Raw genomic sequence first — 20,159 nt, 5'->3', positions numbered from 1 at the left:
TCGCAGCTGGGGCCTGAGGTTGCAGGGGCCAGCGGGCAGGGTCAGGAATACCATCCCAGCTTGGAGGCAGAGAGTGAAGGCCGCCTTCCCAGAGCTGCCCAGGGGAACATCCACATCTGTGGTGAGACCAGCCTAACTGGGACCTCCACCTGCTTCCACCCTCCACAGCCCAGAACCCCTACAGCACTGTGCCCAGGGGAGGCCCTTTCCATGGTCAGGGACACATGGGTCCATGGGATTCTTTCCCAGCAGGCACTCCAAGCAAGTTCCAGAGCCACTAGGATCAGAAACTACCAGAATGTTCCCTAGGCCCAGGGAGCCAGGGTCACGGCAGGACTTCCTGGCCTTGGCCTCAAGGACAAAGGACTATCCCTATCACTGCATCAACCCTGATGCATAGGGTCCCCAATGTGTTACAGAATGATGAAGCTGAACAGATGAACCATCCAGCAGGGAAACCGTGGCAGCGTGGCACAAAAGAGCACGGGCTGTGGACATTCCCAGAGTTGTGTGTAAATCACAGCTCTGAGCTGACAAACTCTGGCATGCTGGGCAGCTCATCTGAGTTTTGGGGGTTTTAGCTTCATCACCCATGTAATGAGGGGAACAACTGATTCCTCACCCCTTGGGTGCCCATGAGGACTGGCAGGAGCACGGAAGCAGCAAGACACAAATGCCGGAGTGGCCTGGCTGGGCACCACCGGGTCCTGATGTAGCTGGAACACCCTCCCCCGCCCCACCAGCATGCACGTACTCTGACGTGTCATAGCCGCATCTGCCCTGAGGCCACATGTGAGCCACCCCTGCAGAAGCCTCAGTCCCGACACCACAGCAGGTGCAGAAGCGCGCCCTGAAAAGGAAGTGTTTCCCTTCACAGCTTGCAGCATCTCTGACAATCGCGCCTGAGGAACCATGAGCGTTGGCGCAAGGAAGCCCCCCGCCTGTGCACTGTCAGGAGCCAAGATGGACAACGGAAGCATTAATTATAATCCAGCCAGCTGCGGGCCCTTCCTCTCCATCCCCCCGAGAGGCAGATGCATCCACATGGACAGGCAGCACCCACCACAGGGACCTCATGCACATGGCAAGCTTTGCAAACCACCCACAGTTTCCTGGAAACCCCACTGGTCAAAGAGCAACCACAGGCCCAGAGCTCCTGTGGGTCCACCCGCTGTGACTCAGAACCCACGGTGGTGGGAACAGAGACTCTTCTGGAAGGCAGCTTCCCTCCATGTCTCGTACAGCTCCAGAAATCATGAGCTACAGGCAAGGACTTTGTGAGCCTTGGGGTCGGGACATCAGGTGGTTATAGGCTCTGCTGAGACAGCCGACACAGCATCCCTGTGTCATGTGCGAGGGGGTGAATGGGGCCAGACACGAGGAGGTGGAGCTGGAGAGACAGGCTGTGGGTGGACTGAGCCCGCCGGGAGGTCCACGTGTCCCAGTCCCTTGCGTGGATTATGTGGGGACCCTGGGCCAAGGGTGCCCCGACAGCAGGTAAAGCATCACTTCTGGGTCTGTTAGGAGGGTCGGTGGAGGAGACTCATGTCTGAGTCACAGATTGAGGTGGCCCTCCCAGTGTGGGGGCATCATCATCGTGCAGAAGGCCAAACAGAATGGAGCAGAACAGCAAAGGGGGAGGAACTCGCTTTTTCGGCACAGCCTCTCCTGCATCCTTGGACGCTGGGGCCGCTGGTGCTCCACCTCCAGACTTGCACTGAATCACAGCAGGGGCACACCAGGACCTCGGGCTCACAGATGGCACATTGGTGCCTCCTGGGATGTCCTGGCTGCCACGATCTCTCACACGTGCATGCGCGTGCGCACACACACACACACACACACACACGGTAGATTATACGCACTGTGATCACAGATGTGTACACGGTACATGCATATGCACATCTGTTCCAGGGTCACGGGCACAGTACGAACATATACACAGGGGTTACGTATATACCATATAAACACACACGCGTGCTAGGATTCAACATGTGTACACGAGGCACACATGCACAGACGGTATCCACATACCGTGTGTGTATGTGTAGTGATTACGTGTATGTACACAGTAGGCACACACACTAGGATTCCACGCATCACATACACGAACACAATCATGGATACACACAGTAGTGCCCATTTGCATGCACCCTGCTGGGCCTGCTTCTCTCCAGAGCCCTGACGCCACAGTTCGGCCACATGAATCTCCAGCCACACCCCAACTCCACAGGTCAGATTCGCTCCAGCAAATGGAGATAGGAAACCGCCAGGGCCCCCCTGAAGACTCAGCTGTTGTCTCCCCATTGTGCCCCAGAATTGTAGGCAGGCCTGGAGCTCCCTCCCCTGGGGCGGACGGGCAGCCAGGAGAAGCTGCCGTCAGCGAAGCCTGACCACCACCTTGGCCGCAGCGTAGCCCAGGCGAGAGGTGCTCTTGGTGCAGGATGCCTGGGAGAGAGCAGGCTACAGGGGAGCAGCTAGTCTCCACCAGGGCCCATGGGCCCGCAGCCCAATGCAGGCACCCTGACCATGTGCTTCTAGTCCACAACACAAAGAACCAATGAGAAATGGCTATAGCAATCTGACCTTCAAGTTGACCTTGTTGTAACATCCAAGAGTATTTTCCATTTCTATTAAAATACAATTTTAATACCGTCATATCTAATCATCTAAAGGAGAATGTCTAACAGGTCTTTGTTTTTCTGTTTTCTCTATAACCCATGTTTATCAAGTATTGTACAGCGATCGGTCTATACTGTGTTAGAAAACAAACCAAGCCGCTGGTTCCCTCAGTGCGGGCAAATGAGCAGCTCGGGCACCTTCATCACCGCACAACGCACACACAATGCCCACAGAGCAGGGAGGAGCTGGTTACAGGTACTGCTGGGAGGAACGTCCTGGCAGAGGGCCAGGCATAGGACAGGGCCAGCAGGGGCAGGAGGAGTGGCAGGAATGGTGGCTCCAGGTCCAGAGAGGGGGTGGAGGGGTGGCTGGGCAGGAAGCCCAGGGTCTGGCCTGTGTGTGCTGCGCACTTGGGGAACAGGGACAGGCACCACCACATGAGATGGCCCACCGGGAGCAGGGACAGGCACCGCTGTGTGAGACAGCCCGTCGGGGGCAGGAATGGGCACCCCTGAGAGAGATGGCCCACTGGGAGCAGGGACAGCAGCATTGAGGCTATAGTGTGGCTCAGGCCACACCCAGGTGAGGAAGGAGGGGGCCTGGCCCAGGACTGGGGCAGTGACAGTGAGGAATGCAGGATGGGACAGACATCAGTCCGTTCCCACAACAGGACTGTTGAGAGTTGGAGTCTGGTTCCGAGGGTGTCTCCCAGATTTCTGACATTCCGTGCCTGATAGTGGAGCTACTTGCCAGGAAGGGCTGTCCTGGTGGGTTTGCTCATTGCTGGAAAATGGGCACCAAGGTCCGGCTTTGCCCAGGCTTGTCTCAGCTAAGGGGAGAGTGTCCATGTGGGATGGGGCAGCCATGGAGAGCGTCCGTGGCTCACCTGAAGCTCTGGACTCAGAGCACAGAAATAAAACCACAGCATGGGGCAAACTCCCCTGAGTAGGGAGGGTCCCGGTCCAAACGCTGGAATCAGTCGGGGGTACAAGAGTGGCTGAGTGGATGGCCGTGCCACTGGAGCAAGGAAGGAGAGCACTTTGGGGAGGAGGGTGGGTCCCAGCAAGTGAGAAAGCTGGGAGCAGAAAAGCAACACCTGACTTGGCCACACAGAGCCCCTGGGAACCTTAGCAGAGGGCATTCTATTTAGGACTGAGCTGAGGAGGTGACACGGGTGGGTGCGGACGGTGCTCAGAGATCCCAGATGCCAGTGCTCCTGGCACGGGGATGAGACAGGAGAAGTGGGTAGAAGGAAGCTCCCGAGGGAACAGACTGGCCCTCATAGGTATCCGGGGGGAACACGGCAGAGCTATGGGTGGGCTGGCGGTGGCGGGCGAGTCCCTACAGAGGACTGAGAGGGAGGCTTGGCCTGACCCTCTGGTCGCCCGCCTCAGTCCTCACCAGGGACCTGTCTCTCTCTGGGTGACAGAGGAGGACAAGCCCCTGGAGTCTGCGCCTCGCGAACACAGAGCGTGCCATGGGGATGGAAGCACGTGGGGTCCTATAGCCTGTGGCCACTAACTATTCTGGGAGTCGCCCTGGTGCCGTGATAGGTACATTGCCCCGTGCGTTAGTGCTCATACTGCGGGAGCCAAGAGCTGCGCACCAGGACCATCCGCCTGCAGTGTGGGTGCCGGGGGGCTGCTTGCCCCAAACTGCCAGCTTGTCGCCAGGGTCAAAGCCACCCGGTGGCTGGGTCCCTGTCAGTGGAACATGAGCTGACGTGACAAATGCTACGTCCAGGCTGAGCCACGAAATGGGCCGAGCCTCGGGCTGACCACAGCAGAGATGACCCCCAGGGGTCCCAAGAGCTGGGCCCCTGCAGCCTGAGTGACCAGCCCATGTGCACAAACGCCACCACATGAAAATCCACTTCCACTCTGCTGGGGCCATGGAACATCTCTGGGGACACACTCCCATCAACGGCCCACCAGCACTTGCCCGCCTGCCATTTGCACTGCATGTGATCCTTGTCTCCATGTCTCTGAGCTGCACGTCAGCGGTTCCTCCATCCTGCCGGCACGTGGCATCACCAGGGAGCATGGCTTGGTGAGTCCCAACTAGGTCCTGGGCTTGGCAAGGTCTTCGGGACTCCAGGCAAGTCTGAGGGGGGATCCAATGTGAGGGTGTGGCCTCAGATGCTGGAAGAAGGCCCCAGGCCCCGTGGCTGGCTGGCGGCAGCCAGAAGAGCTGGTGTGAGAATGAGGTGGCCGTGGTGGCCGTGGTGGGTCTTCACCTTCCCCCAGACCCATGCTTTCAGCTACAGTACCCGGACCACCAGCTTGGGGTTCAGCCAGGAGCCCTTGGGAACACACAGCTCAGCGCCATCTGGTGGGGGTCCCAGGCAAGTCAGACCATCCTGACACCTGGGCAGTGCTGCCCCAGACCTGGAGGAAACTGTGGCAAGCTCGCTCTGCGCAGGGCTGGGGAGCATGGAGACGCGGTGGGAAAGCTGGCAGCTCCGAGGGGCCAGCGCCAATCATCTCGAGGCACCAAGCATGCTGTCTGAGCGGCGGGCTCAGGAGCAGGGGGCGCAGGCCATGCTCAGACACACACGGCATCACTGCCTTGGCCATCAGTGGCCGGCACCCTTCCAATAAAGAAAACTCCCTGTCTGCTCTGCATTTGGGTCATGATTCTAGGAAGCTGGACAGAAGACCTCCAGGCCTAACTCCCAGCTGTTTCCAAGGGGGCGCCTGAAACTTTGCCTTTCGCTCAGGGAAAGTCAGTGAACGTCCTGGAGCATGGCGTATTTTCCACTTCTGTTTTGCTGTAACAACAAGGAAGGCCAGTACATGTGTCCACCGAGGAAGCAAATAGCGGTGACAAGGCTGGGGCTCTGCTTTTCCACAGGCTGCAGGGAGACTGGCGTCTGCCTGCTCCGGTCCGAGCTGACAGATGGGTGAGGATCAGTACTGTGCAGCTGCCCTAGGCTGGGAGGGGGCATCAGCTCCATGTCATCGTAGGGCTGCCACACTGGGGGAGGGGGACAAAGAAACACAGCACCCAGGCAGAGCGAGGACAGGTGTGCGGCTTTGTGGTGGCTGGAGTGTGAGGTGGGCAGGGGTTGAGACACAGGGCCACCGCCGTGAGCACGGGGAGGGCGCGGGGCGCACACGGCTTCTCTGCCTTCCTCAGCTGCAGGGATGGCTGATGTCGACTTTGGGGCTCTGACGAGGCTGCTCTTCCATCTCTGCAGCGACTGAGCTCCGAGGGCCTTCACCGCCGCAGGGGAGACACAAAGCACAAGAGATCCATGTGTCAGGCTCCTCGCGTCTGCAAACCTTTTCTGAAAGAGGGTTCCCCTAGGGCCGGAGACCCCGCTGGAACTGGGGCATCTTCTCTGAAAGGGGAAGCTGGCAGAGGTACAGGATGAAGAGGAGCGAGTCCCGCAGGCGTGGGTCTGCTCTGCCCCTGCGGGCAGTCAGCCAACCCTCCCACCATCAGACCCCGCCCCAGGTCAATGCAGCCAGGGTGTCGGGCTGTGTTCAGATTCTCCTTCCATGACAAAACTAGCCTACTGAGTATTCTGACCCTCAAACTTTCATCCTATCGGTGCCTTCTCACTTTTGCTACTCAGAAATCCTCATGGATGAGAAGTAAGTGCTTGCATGGTGCGCTTGCGAGCGTGGGCACGGCTCTACGTTACATGCGGAAAATAAACCGCCATGTCTTCCGCTGACAAAGATGCTTCGAAGGTTTCCATGGTGTGTCCCAGCCACTGGGCCATTCTGCAAGAAGTGCCCTGTGCTCCTAGCACCGGAACCAATCTGGGAAGTGCTGGCCGCGACGCTGTGGGCAGGAGAGGACACAAAGGAGCAGCCGGCCAGCAGCCTGTCGGCAGAGCAGGGGTTAGGGTGGAGAGGACGGGACTGCCGGGGATCCAGGACCGCCCACAGCCGCTCCATGCCCAGGTTCAAATCCTGACCAGACACGAGCCACCACACGGCGTCCGCCTCCCCTTGTCCTGAGCCGGTGTGCCCACCACCCATGACACAGAAACGGTACCATCTGTGCAGTAGGGTCTGTACAAATGAGAAAGGACACCTGGGCTTTGGATGGCTACTGTGACCGTTCATCATGTGACGGGCAGTGAGGTCAAACGTAAGCAGAAAGCACAACCACAACTCCACAGGTACCCACCCTGAGGGACGCTGACCTCATGGACCCTGAGGGCTGCACGCACACCACTCTACCTAATCCCAATGACCCCCATGCATGGCGGGTTACTCGTGGCCTCACTTGCACAGATAAGGGAAGCAGGGCTCAGCAGGGTGAGGTCATTTGCCCAAGGTCACTCAACAAATAAACTGCCAAGCTAGGATCTGACCTTAAATGAGGTTACTCTGGAGCCTCACTCCCTCCTGGGTCCTGCATGGGGTCTCACGTGTGCCCCAGGGAAGGGTGTGTAGGCCACCCAAGGGCAGATGTCTGAGCAGCAATTTCTTTATCTGCTGGGCTGTGGTGTGGGGGGGGGGGCGATTCAGAGGTTGAAAGAGACAGAGGAAGAGGAAGAGGAAGAGGAGGTCGGGGAGCCCCCTTGCTTCCAGGGGCACAGAGGGTGCTGTGTGCTGGGCCCAAGGGGACACAAATCTGGGCAGTGTTGAGGACAGGGTTCCAGGGAGGCTGGTCAATGGGCTGGGGACACCTTGAAGAAAACCTTTCCAAACTGGAAGCAGGTGGAGGGGAGACAGAGGGTGTCTGTTTCCTCCTAAGCCAAGGGAGAACATGAGTTGCAGGTTAAACTGTGTCCCTAAGAAAAACATGCTGAAGTCCTAAGTCCAGGCACCTGTGAGCATGACCTCCTTTGGAAACTCATCTTGGGTGCTGCGGATGAAATCAGATTACGGGGAGGTCCTCCTGCAGGAGAGGCAGCCCTCATTCCAGCGTGACTGGTGTCCCTGCGGGAAGGGCAGACTGCAGCTCTGGAAGACGAGCGAGGGACGCCGAGGCCATGCTGGGAGCCAGACGAGGCAGGGAGGGGTCCTACCCTGGGTCTCAGAGGGAACATGGCACTGTGAACTCTTCCCAGATTTCCAGTTTCCAGAAGGGAGAGGACATCTGACCCTGCTGTGTAAGTCACCCACACACGGTGCTTTGTGAACCTCAGGCGAGGAACACAAGCCATGCTGGGCCTGCAACCAAGGTTCAGTCCCCAGGTCCCCAGGAAAGCAGCCCTCCAGACCAGGAGGGTTTCCCGGCTCACATCAGCATCCTTGCAAAACAACAAGACACTGAGATTTCCTCAAAGGGCACTAAACCAGCTGCGTGCCCCACAGTGGCCAGGCATAGGGGACAGGAGCAGGGCAACTGGGGAGTGGATTCCCAGGCCTCCAGCCCTCCCTGGGCTGTGCCAGCAGAAACCAGGCTGGGAAGCACTGCCTCTGGGGACAAGACAGAGTCACCCAGAGTCAACACAAAGGGCCCGTGTCCTGATAATGTCAGGCACAGCGTAGCCAGGTCCCCTGACACTCCTCAGCTTGGGGGGGGCTATGGAATTCTGGGCTGCCATGCTTCCTAGAAAATCACTTTTCTTCCTGAGCCAAAACAATATCCCCCGGGATAAGGTGTCTGTGGTAGGAAAACATGGATGGAGGTTCACTTGTGATTGCCTTTGTTCAAACTCCAGTGACTGCCCCCTTCTCGATGCCTCTCCCGGCGCGAGGAAGACAAGTGCTGGAAACCGCATTAGAATCTCATCCATCAGGACGCACTGGCCAGAACGTAAGCCAGGCCCCCGGGAGAAGAATGAGCTGTCACTGCCACAGAAAGCTGGGTGCAATTTAGACTCAGGCACCATCTTTTTGCAAGAACAAAACCAAGAACAATGAGAATTGCTCTTCCTGCACAAAAAGAGGAAGTGACTATGAACGCAGGCAAGACAGTGACATGTTCTACAGAAACAATGAATGATTCAAAACCCTGAGATACACGCAGAAAGGTAGGATGGGTTGACCAGCCTGTCCTCCAAATGTCTAATTACTGGGGGAAAAGCAGGACCCTCTGGCAACCATCTGTGAAGAAAAGCGGGGAGGAAGTGGCTCCCAAACCACCCCCCAGGATACCCGGATGTTCCCAGTGCTGCCACTGCCACCTGCTGGGGGGTTTACAGCCTTCTGTGCTGCACCTGACCGCTGCACCAAAACCTCTGCAAGTAGGTTTTCCTACTTGTGTGAAATACAAGTCACAGAACTTCGCAGACAGCAGAGAAAGAAAGAAACTCTGCCTGGAGCAGCAGCGAATGGGGAGATATTCTGGAGTTTGGGGACAAACAGCGAGATTTTCCCATTTGTCCCAGGATGAAATTTCTGAGCACAACATGGTCGCTCCCTCAATGCAACCGGTGGCTCAGACCTGGGGTGCAGCTTTGTGGCTGTGAGTCCCACACTCCTTTCAGTGACTGGACATATGAACAGCACAACGGAAAGACCTCAGCTCCCACGTCTGCAAGCTTCTCCAAATTCAGAGGCGGTTATAAGGCAGAGCAAGAATCATCTTGGTGACAGCCACAAGCCTGCCCCGGCCTGAGTTCCCTGGAAGGTGTGGGAATCAGACCCGTTGAGAAGCACGAGCCCCGGGAGACACTGGCATGCCAGGCTCCCGCCATGGATGCATGGCCTTGCAGCAGAATGCTGGCCACTGGTCCCTCCTGGCACCCCACACTTGGGGCCTCATCAGACCCACAGCACCAGCAAGGAGGGTGTCCAGTGTCTGATTTGCTCACTGGCCAGGGATGCACCCTTAGCCCCGAGCCCTGCTTCCAAGACTTTCCCCACGAAGACGTGAACGAGGGGCCTGGCTTCAGAACCCACCTCCATGGGCCCGGCTACCTGCGGGTGGGAGCCAAGGGAGGGAGGGGTGCAGCTGGAGGGGACCCCATCCCTGGGGTGGTTTGAGTCCTCCTTTGTGTCCTTTGGTTCCTATTGGGCGGAGAAGCCACTCCAGGGTTCAGCCGGCTTTGCTGGCCTTTCCTGGTGCCTCTGTCTTCCACGTAAATCTCTTTACTCAAATGAGGTGAGAAACCAGCTCTCAGAGTCCAGGAACTCTGCGGCGCCCATGGCCACTTGTTCCTACCGAGGCTGGAAGGCAGGCAAGGTGCTGCGAGGGGCCTCCAGCGGCTCAGGCTGCGAGGTGGGCAGAAGCGCAGGGCTGCCGGGGCCATGCAGCTCCAGGAAAAGGAGCCCGAGAAGGAGACAAGGGAGCCCCGGGACCCGGTCCTCCTGGAGGAACCAGGACCAGGCCTTCTGGCTCTGAGTACAGAAAGACCAGTGTTTCTGGATTCAGTGTAGAAGGGGAAACAGCTAATGAGGGTTCTCGATGCCACAGCACAGTCGGCTCCTGAGCGGGGATGAGCGCGACCGGGAAGGAAAGGGGCTGCAGCAGCTGAAGAGAGAGCTGCAAGAGAGAGGAAAACATGAGCACGGTGACCCCGGGAAACGCTGGGGCACCCCCGCGATCGCCCGGCGGGGACGCGAGAGCCGAGCGTGGACACGTACCACGATGACCGACAGCTGCTTGCGACCAGTGAGCAAGACTGCTTGTGCTCTGCATCTCCTCCTGAGAGGAAGGCCGTGCTGGGATCACGCCGCACCTGGCACAGGCACTTCCCATACCAGCAAACGGGATGGCACAAGGGGCTAAGGTAAGCGCCACGGAGCCTCACACATTCTCAGTCCCCACGCCGCTCCCACGGGCTCCGCGAGCCGAGGTCATCTACTCACGGGCGGCGAGAGGCCCAGCCAGCCTCTCTTCCAGGCCAGGACGCAGCACGTTTGTCTTCACAGAACACGGACGAGTCTCTCGTGTTTGGGAGTAAGACTTAAAAATGCTGTCAGACTTTGATCTAGGCCGGGTTCCTAACGGGGACTCTAAGTTAACCTGCTCACACTCTGGCAGGCTGGCAGCCGAGGACATGGGCTGAGACAGCCGGTGACTTCACTCTCTGGCCTCAAGGTCCTCGGGACGCGGAACCAGAGGAGCGACGCATGCTTTACAGCAGCAAAAGCTCTTCCTGCGAGCAAACCTGAAGTGGAAGCGTGGCGTGTGGACAAGAAGCGCAGAGCATTGGCATGGGGGTACAGGGACACAGCCCAGTCCGGCCACTGCTTCCTGGGGAGCCCCCAGACCTCGGGGTGTCCAGGCGGGAGGCCGGAGCCTGAGCCCGTGTTACCTGGCCCCGTGGAAACCTTTTACACGCAGAAAAGAACATGAGAGAAGGGTGCAGGCAGGCGAGCAGATAAAGCAGAAACCCTCTGTCTTCCCTTGAGCCAAAGCCCCATTGCTGCACTGGGGAGAAAAGAGAGGAAAAAAGTACTCATTGCTCTTCTTCCTCTTCTGATTCCATTTCACACTGAATGCAGGGGCGGCTGGGTCAGGGGTGAGTCTAGAGGGAGCTAGAGAGCCCAGGGGAGGCTCACTGGGACCAGGGGACCACGTGGTTGGCCATCGCGTGTGTTCTGAGCGGTGGGAGGTCTTTGCGGGTCCCTGCTGGTGTCACGCCAGCTGAGGGGAGTGCAGGTGCCACGGGCTCCAGAGCAACCCAGCCGCTGCGCCACAGCCCTCCCAGGAAGGAGGGAGGGAAGGCGGAAGAACACTCCAGCACCATCACCTCCCCTGCGGCTTGGGCCAAATCACAGCGTGTACCTTCCCTCCTCTGAAACCTCCTCCAGGATGGAGATCCAGGGTGCCGGGAACAGCAGTGGAGCAGAGAAGCCAGCACAGAGCCGTGGAGGGAGTACCCCTGGGAAGTGAGTCCTGGCTGTTCCCATGGGCTCCCAGACCTGTTTCTCCGGGCAGAGAGCGAGTAAGAATGCCTGGAGTGGTTCCGAGGCTGAATAAAGATGTGGAGTGACATGGCTGGTGCCAAGATGACCCTCAGCAGACACGGTTCCCTTCCCAGTGATGCAGGCCCAGGGCTGATGGTGTGGGCGCAGGAATTCTGGGGCACTCACTGGGGGAGACCCTCCTCACACCCTGTCCCTTTGCAGCCTCCCTGGAGCAGTGCACTCTAGGTAGGAGCAGAGTCACACAGTGTGGAGCCGGGAAGGAGCCTGGGGACCACCTTCCCCCCAAGTCAGGTCCCTTTGCATGGGAGGAAGGGACTCAGGGAGTGAGGCTTAGAACCCAGAGCCTGGCCTCTAGCAGACACACTGGGTCCTAGAAGTACCTGAGGGGCTGTGGTCTCAGAGCGCGCATGGGCAGGACTCCCTGTGAGTCAGTAACCTTGGGCAAGCTTGGAGGCCGCTGGAGCCTGTTTCCACTCTACCGGGCGGCTCCACGCCTCTCACTGTGCTTGTCAGGATGAGTGACCACATATTAACAGCACCTCCGCAGCTCTGGGCATAGCACAGGCATCCGAGGCCGGCGGAGGGAACCAAGGACGTTTGGTTGCCTGAGCTCCCACTGGTGCCACAGAGGAATGCAGGTGCCCCCGGAGCCATGCTGCCCAAAGGAAAGGGAGTTCTGGAGGTTGCCCCTCCTGGTGCAAAGTGCAAGGGAGGAAGGACGGGACAGAGAGCCATGAGGGCCCCACGTGAGGGACTTGCATACCCGGCCGGGCCTGGGACACGGCCACTCAGTTCTGTCCATGCTGCTTCATTCCTGCAAAGGAAGCACTGGGACAGGTGGGGTCGGGGAGAAAGTCTCTCCGGAGACATCTGAGGCATCCCCAACTCCAAATTCCATGACTGATGGTCCAGACTCAGCACCAGTTAATCCCACGGTGACTCGGTCCCACCAGTCCTGTTGAGCTACTTAAAACCCAGGGCAGGAGAGTGTCCAGGTAATGAAGGGACACAGTTCTGCACTTTCTAGGGATCGTGTGCAGGAGGGCAGAGAAAGCCTATGCTCCCCAGCTTGCTGGTCTGGTGGGGGTGGCAGGAGGGGCACCAGCCCCACGCGGAGACAGTCCCAACTGGTTGGCAGAAAACACAATGACACATGATCGCATCCCAGATGAACCCTTCATGTGCTCTGATTTTTCCTCATGTAAGATGGGAAGGACACAGGCCCAGGGGGGCTGGAATGGCCTGAGTGTATCCCGGACCTCAAGGAGCCCTCAGGCTGCCCTGAGCAGGGCAGGTCCCATGTGACAAGGCCCCGACTTCCTGCTGCATGTCTCCTGCCCCCTTCATGGGTTCGCTTCACGGCTGCGAGGTGCTTCCTGCCAGGGAAAGTGCATGTGGTCCTCTGGGACCTGAGGGGGTTGGACAATACCTCCATGTCCACACTAGCTTTCAGTGTTGATCCTAAATCGGAATATTTCCAGGGATTTCACATTCGGCTAAACAGGGTTTTTCAGATTCTTGTTTTTGTTCTTTCTCTGGAGAAGGCTGTGGACCCACACAGGCCCCTAGGCGCTGGCGGGTTCTCAGGAAATCGAAATGCACATTCCCTGTAATCAAGTCTGAAACCAGCCGGTGAAGGGCGGAAACCAGCGCCGGCATCCTCAGCTGTGGGACTGGTCGGATGTAAAAACTCCGATGTCCAGCTTCTAACGAGGTCCAGCTTGCCTGCTCCTGGGAAAATGCCTATGGAGGAGGTCTGCATGGGGAGCCCCTACCCCAGTCATGGCAAGTGAAATGACTGCGTCCCTATTTGGGAAAAGCAAGCGCAAAACACCCAGACCGCCACCTTCCTGGACGGATGCCTGCGTTCCCGCCTCCTCCTTCCTTCTGTGGAGTCTATGACACAACATTACACCAGTTGTGCAACATAGGAACTAGATGTCTACACACACCGCACAATGCCACCACAGTGAGCCTGGCAACCAGAGTTTCTTAGAGTCCACATTTAAGTGAAATCATGTGGTATTTGTCTTTGCCTGACACTTAGTGTACCCTCTGGTCCATCCAAGCCGTTCCAAGTGCCAAGATATCATTCCTAATTTGACAGTTCACCAATGTTCCACTGTATACACACATACCACGACTTCTTCATCCACTCATCACTTGATGGACACTCGGGCTCATCCGTATCTTGGCTGTTCTGGATAACGCTGCTACAAACATGGGGTGCATGTTTCCCTTCGCATAGATTTTCATTTGCTTTGGGTAAATACCCAGCAGTGTGATTCCTGGATCATAGGATAGTTCTATTTCCAATTTTTTTGAGGACCCTCCATCCTGTTTTCCAGAGTGGCTGCACCAGCTTGCATGCCCACCAACTGTGCACAAGGGCTCCCCTTTCTCTGCAAGCTTGCCGACACCTATTCTCTCTGTGTTGTTCATTTTAGCCACTTAGGCAGGTGTGAGGTGGGATCTCACTGTCATTTTGGTTTTATTTCCCTGATGGTGAGTGATGCTGAGCGTCTTCTCGTGTGTCTGTTGGCCCTTTGCCTCTGTTTACTAATATTCTGTTGAGTTTTTACGTCTATGTTCCTCAGGGATACTGGCCTGTAACTTTTTCTGCTTGTGGTGTCCTTGTCTGCTTTGGGGATCGCAGTAATGCTAGCCTAACAAAATGAGTTTGGAAGCATTTCCTCCTCTTCAACTTTTGGGAAGACTTTGAGAGGAATAGGTATTAAATCTTCTCTGAATGTTTGGTAGAATTCCCTGGGGAAGCTGTCTTGTCCTGGACTTTGGTTTGCTGGGAGGTTTCGGATTTCTGACTCTATCTCCTTCCTAGATATCAGCCTATTTAGACTTTCTATTTCTTCATGATTCGGTCTGGGAAGATTTTAAGTTTCCATGGATTTAGTCCTTTCTCCCAGGTTGTCTAACTGGCTTATGTATAATTGTTCATAGTGTCTCTTACAAGCCTTTGTATTTCTTGTAGTATCAGTTATAACTTTTCTTTCATATATGAGTTTATTTAATTGAGCTCTTTCTCTTTTTCCTCTTGGGGAGTCGACCTAAGGGTCTGTCAGTTTTGTTTATCACAGAACCTACTCTTGGCTTCATTGATCTTTCTGTTGTCCTTTCAGCCATTTATTTCCTGCCATTTTTCCCTCTCTGATTTTTTAAGATTTATTTGAGAGAGAGAGAAAGAGAGAGCACACGCGCATGTGCGCACAAGCGGGGTGGGGGCAGCAGGCAGGAGGAAAAGCAGGTTCCTTGCTGAGCAGGGAGCCCGATGCAGGGACTCGATCTAAGACAGACACTTAACCGACTGAGCCACCCAGGCATCCGCTCCTCTCTGATCTTTATTATTTCCTTCCTTCTACTAACACTGGATATTTGTTTCTTTTCTAGTTCTTTGTGCTGTGATGCTAAACTGTTGAGATGCTCCTTGAGGTAGGCCTGTATTGTCTTGAAATTCCCGCTTAGAACCCCTTTTTGCCATGTCCTGTGGATTTCACCATGGCACATCTCCATTTTCTTTGGCCATACGTTTATTTCTCCTATGACCCAGCACTTGTTCAGTCATATATTGTTTACTCCACATATCTGTACTTTTTCCAGGTTTCTTCTTGTCCTTGATTTCTAGTTTCCTACCTTTCTGTTCAGAAAAGATGCTTGATAGGGTTTCGGTCTTCCTGTGTTCACTAAAGTTGTTCTGTGGCCCAACACGTGACCTGCCCTGGGCAGCATGCCACGTGTCCTTGAGAAGAATGAGTATCCTGCTATGTTTGGATGGAATAGTCTGCACATACCTGTTAAATCCATCTGGCTTAATGGGTCAATTGAGACTGATGTTTCCTGATTGACTTTTTGTCCTTTCCTTACAACCACCCACTGACGTAAATGGGATGTTAAAGCCCCTTGCTATTACTGATCAGCTGGATCAACTTCTCCCCTTGGATCTTTTAATGTTTCTTTACATATTTAGGTGCTCCTGTGTTGGGTACAAACACATTTATAAATGCTCCCTCTTCTTGCTGAATTGGCACCTTTATCATTCTGTAGTACGGTAGTCAAGGATATTTCACTGTCCTTTGTTAGTCTTTGTCTCCAAGTCTCTGATAGAAATGTTGCTACCCCAGTTTTCTCACTCACTTCCACGTGCATGGGATGACTTCTTCCGCCCTTCCCTTTCAGTCCCTGTCCTGACTTCTGAAGGGAGTCCTCTGTAGGCAGCAGAGACGTGAGTCTCCTCCTTTAATCTATTAACCCACTCCCTGGCTTTTGTTTGGAGAATTTAGTCCATTTACATTTAAGGTACTTACTGATAGGTGTGTACTTACTGCTATTTTGTGGTTTTTTGGCTGTTGTTTCTCTCTGTTCCTTTCTTCTCTTTCTCTCTTGTGGTTTGAGAACTTTCTCAAATGTTATGTTCAGATCTCACTCTCTTTTGTCTATTTACTATACATTTTTGCTTTGTGGTCACCGTCAGGTTCACGTACATGTACCTATATTTACCTCAGTGCATTTTAAGTTCATAGCAACATAAATTTGAATGCATTCCAGAACAGGACATTTTTATGTTGTCACCTTTTGTGTCATTTTATTTTATGTATCTGTCAACTAACTAATGTAGTTTCAGTTAATTTTGTTACTTTTGTCTTTTAACTTTCAAAGTAGCTTTTTAAGTGATTAAGCCCCTACCTTTACTATATATTTATTCTTTCAAGTGAGGTTTTTAGTTTCATATTTTTTTGTTATTAATTAGTGCCATTTCTTTTCAGTTTAATCATTTCTTGTAAGGCCAGTTTAGTAGGGATGAATTCCTTTAGCTTTTGTTTGTCTAGAAAACTGTTCATCTCCCCTTTCATTCTGAATGACAACCTTACAGGATAGAGTATTCTTGGTTGGACATTTTCTCCCTTCAGCACTTAGAATATGTCCTGCCACTCCCTTCTGCCTTGCAAAGTTTCTGAGAAATCTGCTGATAGTCTATGGGTTTCCCTTGCACGTAATAAGCTGTTTCTCTCTTGCTGCTTTTAAGATTCTCTCTTTACCCTTTGACATTTTAATTATAATGTGTCTTCATGTGGGAGCTCTTTCGATTTATCTAATTTGGCACTCCCTGGGTTTCTTGAATGTGGACGTCTCTTTCCTTCTCAGATGAAGGAAATTTGGGGCTGCAAATTTTTTTTTCTGCAAGTAATTTTTCTCCCCCTCCTTCTCCTTCTGGGATGCTTATAATGTAGATGTTATTCCATGTGATGTTACAGAGATCCCTTATGTTATCTACATTTGTAAAGCCTCTTTTTTCTTTTTTGCTGCACTGTCTAGGTGAGTTCCACTGCTTCTATGTCTTCTGTTCACCAGCTGTTGAGCCCCTCTAGTATATTTCTCAGTTCAGTTCTTGTATTCTTGAGCTCTGTGACTTCTGTTCGGTACTTTCTTGTTTTCTGTCTCTTTGTTAAAGTTCTCACTGTGTTCATCCATTCTTCTCCTGAGTTTGGTGAGTATCTTTATGACCATTACTTTGAATTCTTTGTCAGAAGGATTACTTAGCCCTGTATCACTAAGGTATTTTTCTTGGGTCTTATCTTGCTTTTTCATCTGAAACACATTTCTCTGTGTCCTAGTTTGCTTGACTCTCTGTGTTTGTTTTTATGGATAGGTGAAACAGCTACCTCTCTCCATCTTGGAGTGACATCTGGAGGTGATGAAACTTCTTTGTCACCCTGCCCTAGTTCTTGGCTGTCTCTCAAACGTCTGTGATTTTTTAAACTGCCTGATCTATTCTTGATAAGTCTCCCCATCGAAGGTATGCCAAGACCTGTCAGTAGGAATCTCACTTAGCACATTGCTTTTGGCTGACTGGTAGCCAGACCCTCAGGCAGCAGCTTTTAAAGTCTGCAAATATATACAGTCCTACGGGCCACAATTGTAACCCTTGCTGGTCTCTAGACTAGGAGATGTGGGGGTCCCCTGGATGACATGGCAAATCTTGATCCTTTCTAGATTTCATTCCATCTTTTTCCATAGATACCTATCGAAAGAAGGACTTCTAGTTAAAGGATCTAGTTCTCTAACTTAACAGCAGGAAACCAAAGAATCTTTAATTGGGGGGGGGCAGTCACAATCAAGGATTCCAAGTTCCACGTTTGAGCTTCAACCATCGGCCTTCCCAGTGTTTGCCACCCCCCTCAAAGATGTAGTCATGGAACCTCTGCTGGCAACCTGAACCAGGAATGCCAGTCAGCAGATCCCCACCACTCTGAGCTACTTCCAGGCCATTCAAAAACCTGAATGTGAGGAGAATGTTCTGGATACTTAAGGCTTTTGGATGATTCTTCCCCATGCAGGGAAGAATTCTGGGCAGTTAGTGCCTCTTCCTTGACAGCCCCAGGGTGCATGCTAGTCCCCATGTAAGTACTATTGCACAGGTCTTTCACTGACTTATTTGTACACTCCTCAGTATCATCCATGTTCCTACCCTTCAACCACTGGGCTGGCATCCTCACACACACAGAGGCATGCCACCAAGGCCAACGAGCCCTACTGAGCTTCAAAATGCATAGCCCTCCATAGGAGTGAGATGCTCAGACTCCTCTTCCCCCAAAGCTCAAGCCAAGAGAGAAAACTTACTTCTGTTCTGTCTCCAGGAGAAAGAAACAAAACCCCGGCAAATCCCCAGGTAGAAATTTTCCTTTTACAGTTGTGATACCACCTGCAGGAACTGTCACTCCACCCCTCCCAAATGCACAGACACTCATGTGCCCCTTGGTAAAGGTAGCTGCATGCAAACAAGTAATGTTGGGAATGGCGCTGGGCCCTGGATCAGGGGAATTATCACCTGCTTCTTCCCATTAGAGTATAAATTCTTTGGAATAACAAATTACTTCTGGTATTTTCTTTGTCATTCCCCAGTGCCCACTCTGGTGCTGCCCTGTGCCTAGCAGGTGTTCAAGACACACCACTGACAACATAAACTGAGTCCTAGCACTTGTAAATATGAAAATGCCCACATTCATTGTTACAGGTCAGGAGTTTCTTTGTTTTTCTAAAGATGTCTTGGATTGTGTGTGTGTGCGTGTGCGTGTGAGAGAGAAAGAGACAGAAAGGGATGAAGGCAGAATGGACGATGCACAGGGATGACAACCCCGAGGCCGCAGTGAGCTAGGCTGGCACACGGGGACGGGTGGAGCTCCGGCCAAGTACATTTATACGCACGCATCTATTTTTGAAGGATGGACCAACAACCTGGTTCAAGACCTCATGATTTCTGTTGCTTTATCCACTGCCCCCAGCTCAGCTGCAGGGAACACAGGCTCCAGGGGCATCTACTCTCAGTACAAGCGCACAGACATCAGAAAACACAACCGGTACCTTTGAAGAAGCTGCCAGAGCTTTTCCTTCCAAAGCATAAACTCCTTCACAAAGCGACCATCCGTTCTGAGCTTGCTGACATGTGAGTGGGGCTGCCTGACACCAGTGCCAGAGAGGTCTGATCTCAGAAGATGCCCCGTGGCCCACTGAGGACAGGAGGCCCCACGTGGCAGAAAGAGCTGCCACAGCCAAAGAGATGGAGGGTCCAGACACGTCATGTCACCCTTGAGGTGTCCATCCGGGCCTACGAGAGGAGACCCAAGCCCGGCCAGGCTCTGCACCATGATGGGGACATGGGGTGCCAGGGGGGCAGTGAGCGGCTCATGTCCGCCACACATCCCCTGCAGTGGAGAGCTTCACAGGGTCTGCAGCCAGTCTAGAAAGACAAACCCCTTCCTACGTGTTAGTGCTTCCAAATTGTTTGACTCTGCAAGAAAAGGTTATAAAAACATCACGCTGCTTGCCCACGAGGCTGCAAAGTGATCAGAACAAGCTAGTTAGGTGACGTACCCTGACGATAACACGCGCGAGCTCTGACAGGACAGGGACCCATGTCGGGGTCCCAGTGCACCCGTTTCCCAGCTATGTCATTTGCTGAGTTTCTGGAACTTTGTAAGCCCGGGATGGCCCATCTGTGAAGTGGGTCAAAACCAGTGCCTGCCTCACAAGGCGCTAAGTGGCTTGCCACATCAAACCTGTGGCCACATGCTAAGCTCTCAGAACCAATGGCATCACTGGTGCTGCTGAGCACTTCCTCCTGACACATGGGATTCACCTTCCATGTGAGCACCAGAACACCCTGGACGATCCCGAGTGTGCACAGAAGTGTGGGTACTGGGCTCACATGGCCACGCCCAGGTTCTCACTTATTTATTTTTTGTGCCTCTGCACAGAATTCCAAGCAGAATGATAACGGTGGCCCTGGAGGGAACACCCAGCATGTGCCACATGCCTCCCTAAATGTGTGATGTTCATGCTGGATTCTCAGGTGTCAGGAGGCACGATGACCATCTGCCCCATGCGACAGGTGAGGGAACGGGGCTAACAGAGCTAAGTGATGCACCCCACGGCAAAGCCATCATGTGGGAACCCACGATGTGAGCCCGGCCAGTCAGACGTCAGTCCACACTCTTGCTCAACACTGCACACTGCCTCCCGACCCACTTGGGGACCCCATCTCCTGGCTGTTGGTGGGAGTGGAGAAGGCTTGGGGTGGGGACCACAGCCGATGCACTGGTGGGTCCCGGGGAGCCCCAAAACGGAAGAGAACCACTTTCCTGGCACAGCCAACCAGACCCAGGCGCTCAGGGGTCAGATCACCGCTACATTTAAAAGCCCCTGAAGGCTCCATGCTTCCCAGCACCATGCAGTGGATTT

The 20,159-nt window shown here is 54.1% G+C and overlaps 1 protein-coding gene across 2 annotated transcripts in view; it reads right to left on the bottom strand.

The window, feature by feature from the left end:
• LOC111150894 (sushi domain containing 4) overlaps positions 1-20,159 on the bottom strand; it is an 84,606-nt gene that overhangs the window by 6,555 nt on the left and 57,892 nt on the right. Inside the window, exon 5 of one of the 2 annotated variants that reach the window (XM_022508575.1) lies at positions 17,670-17,675. The exons of the other annotated variant lie outside the window; for it this stretch is intronic. Coding sequence (XP_022364283.1) covers positions 17,670-17,675 — 6 coding nt within the window. The remainder of the gene's footprint in view (positions 1-17,669; positions 17,676-20,159) is intronic. 2 annotated transcript variants of the gene reach the window in all.

This window comes from Enhydra lutris, unplaced genomic scaffold (genome assembly GCF_002288905.1).
Source record: "Enhydra lutris kenyoni isolate GAN:26980312 unplaced genomic scaffold, ASM228890v2 scaffoldscaffold24, whole genome shotgun sequence".
NCBI classification, from domain to species: domain Eukaryota; kingdom Metazoa; phylum Chordata; class Mammalia; order Carnivora; family Mustelidae; genus Enhydra; species Enhydra lutris.
The sequence above is the reverse complement of the archived record's forward strand: the minus strand, read 5'-3'. Positions and strand labels throughout refer to the sequence as shown.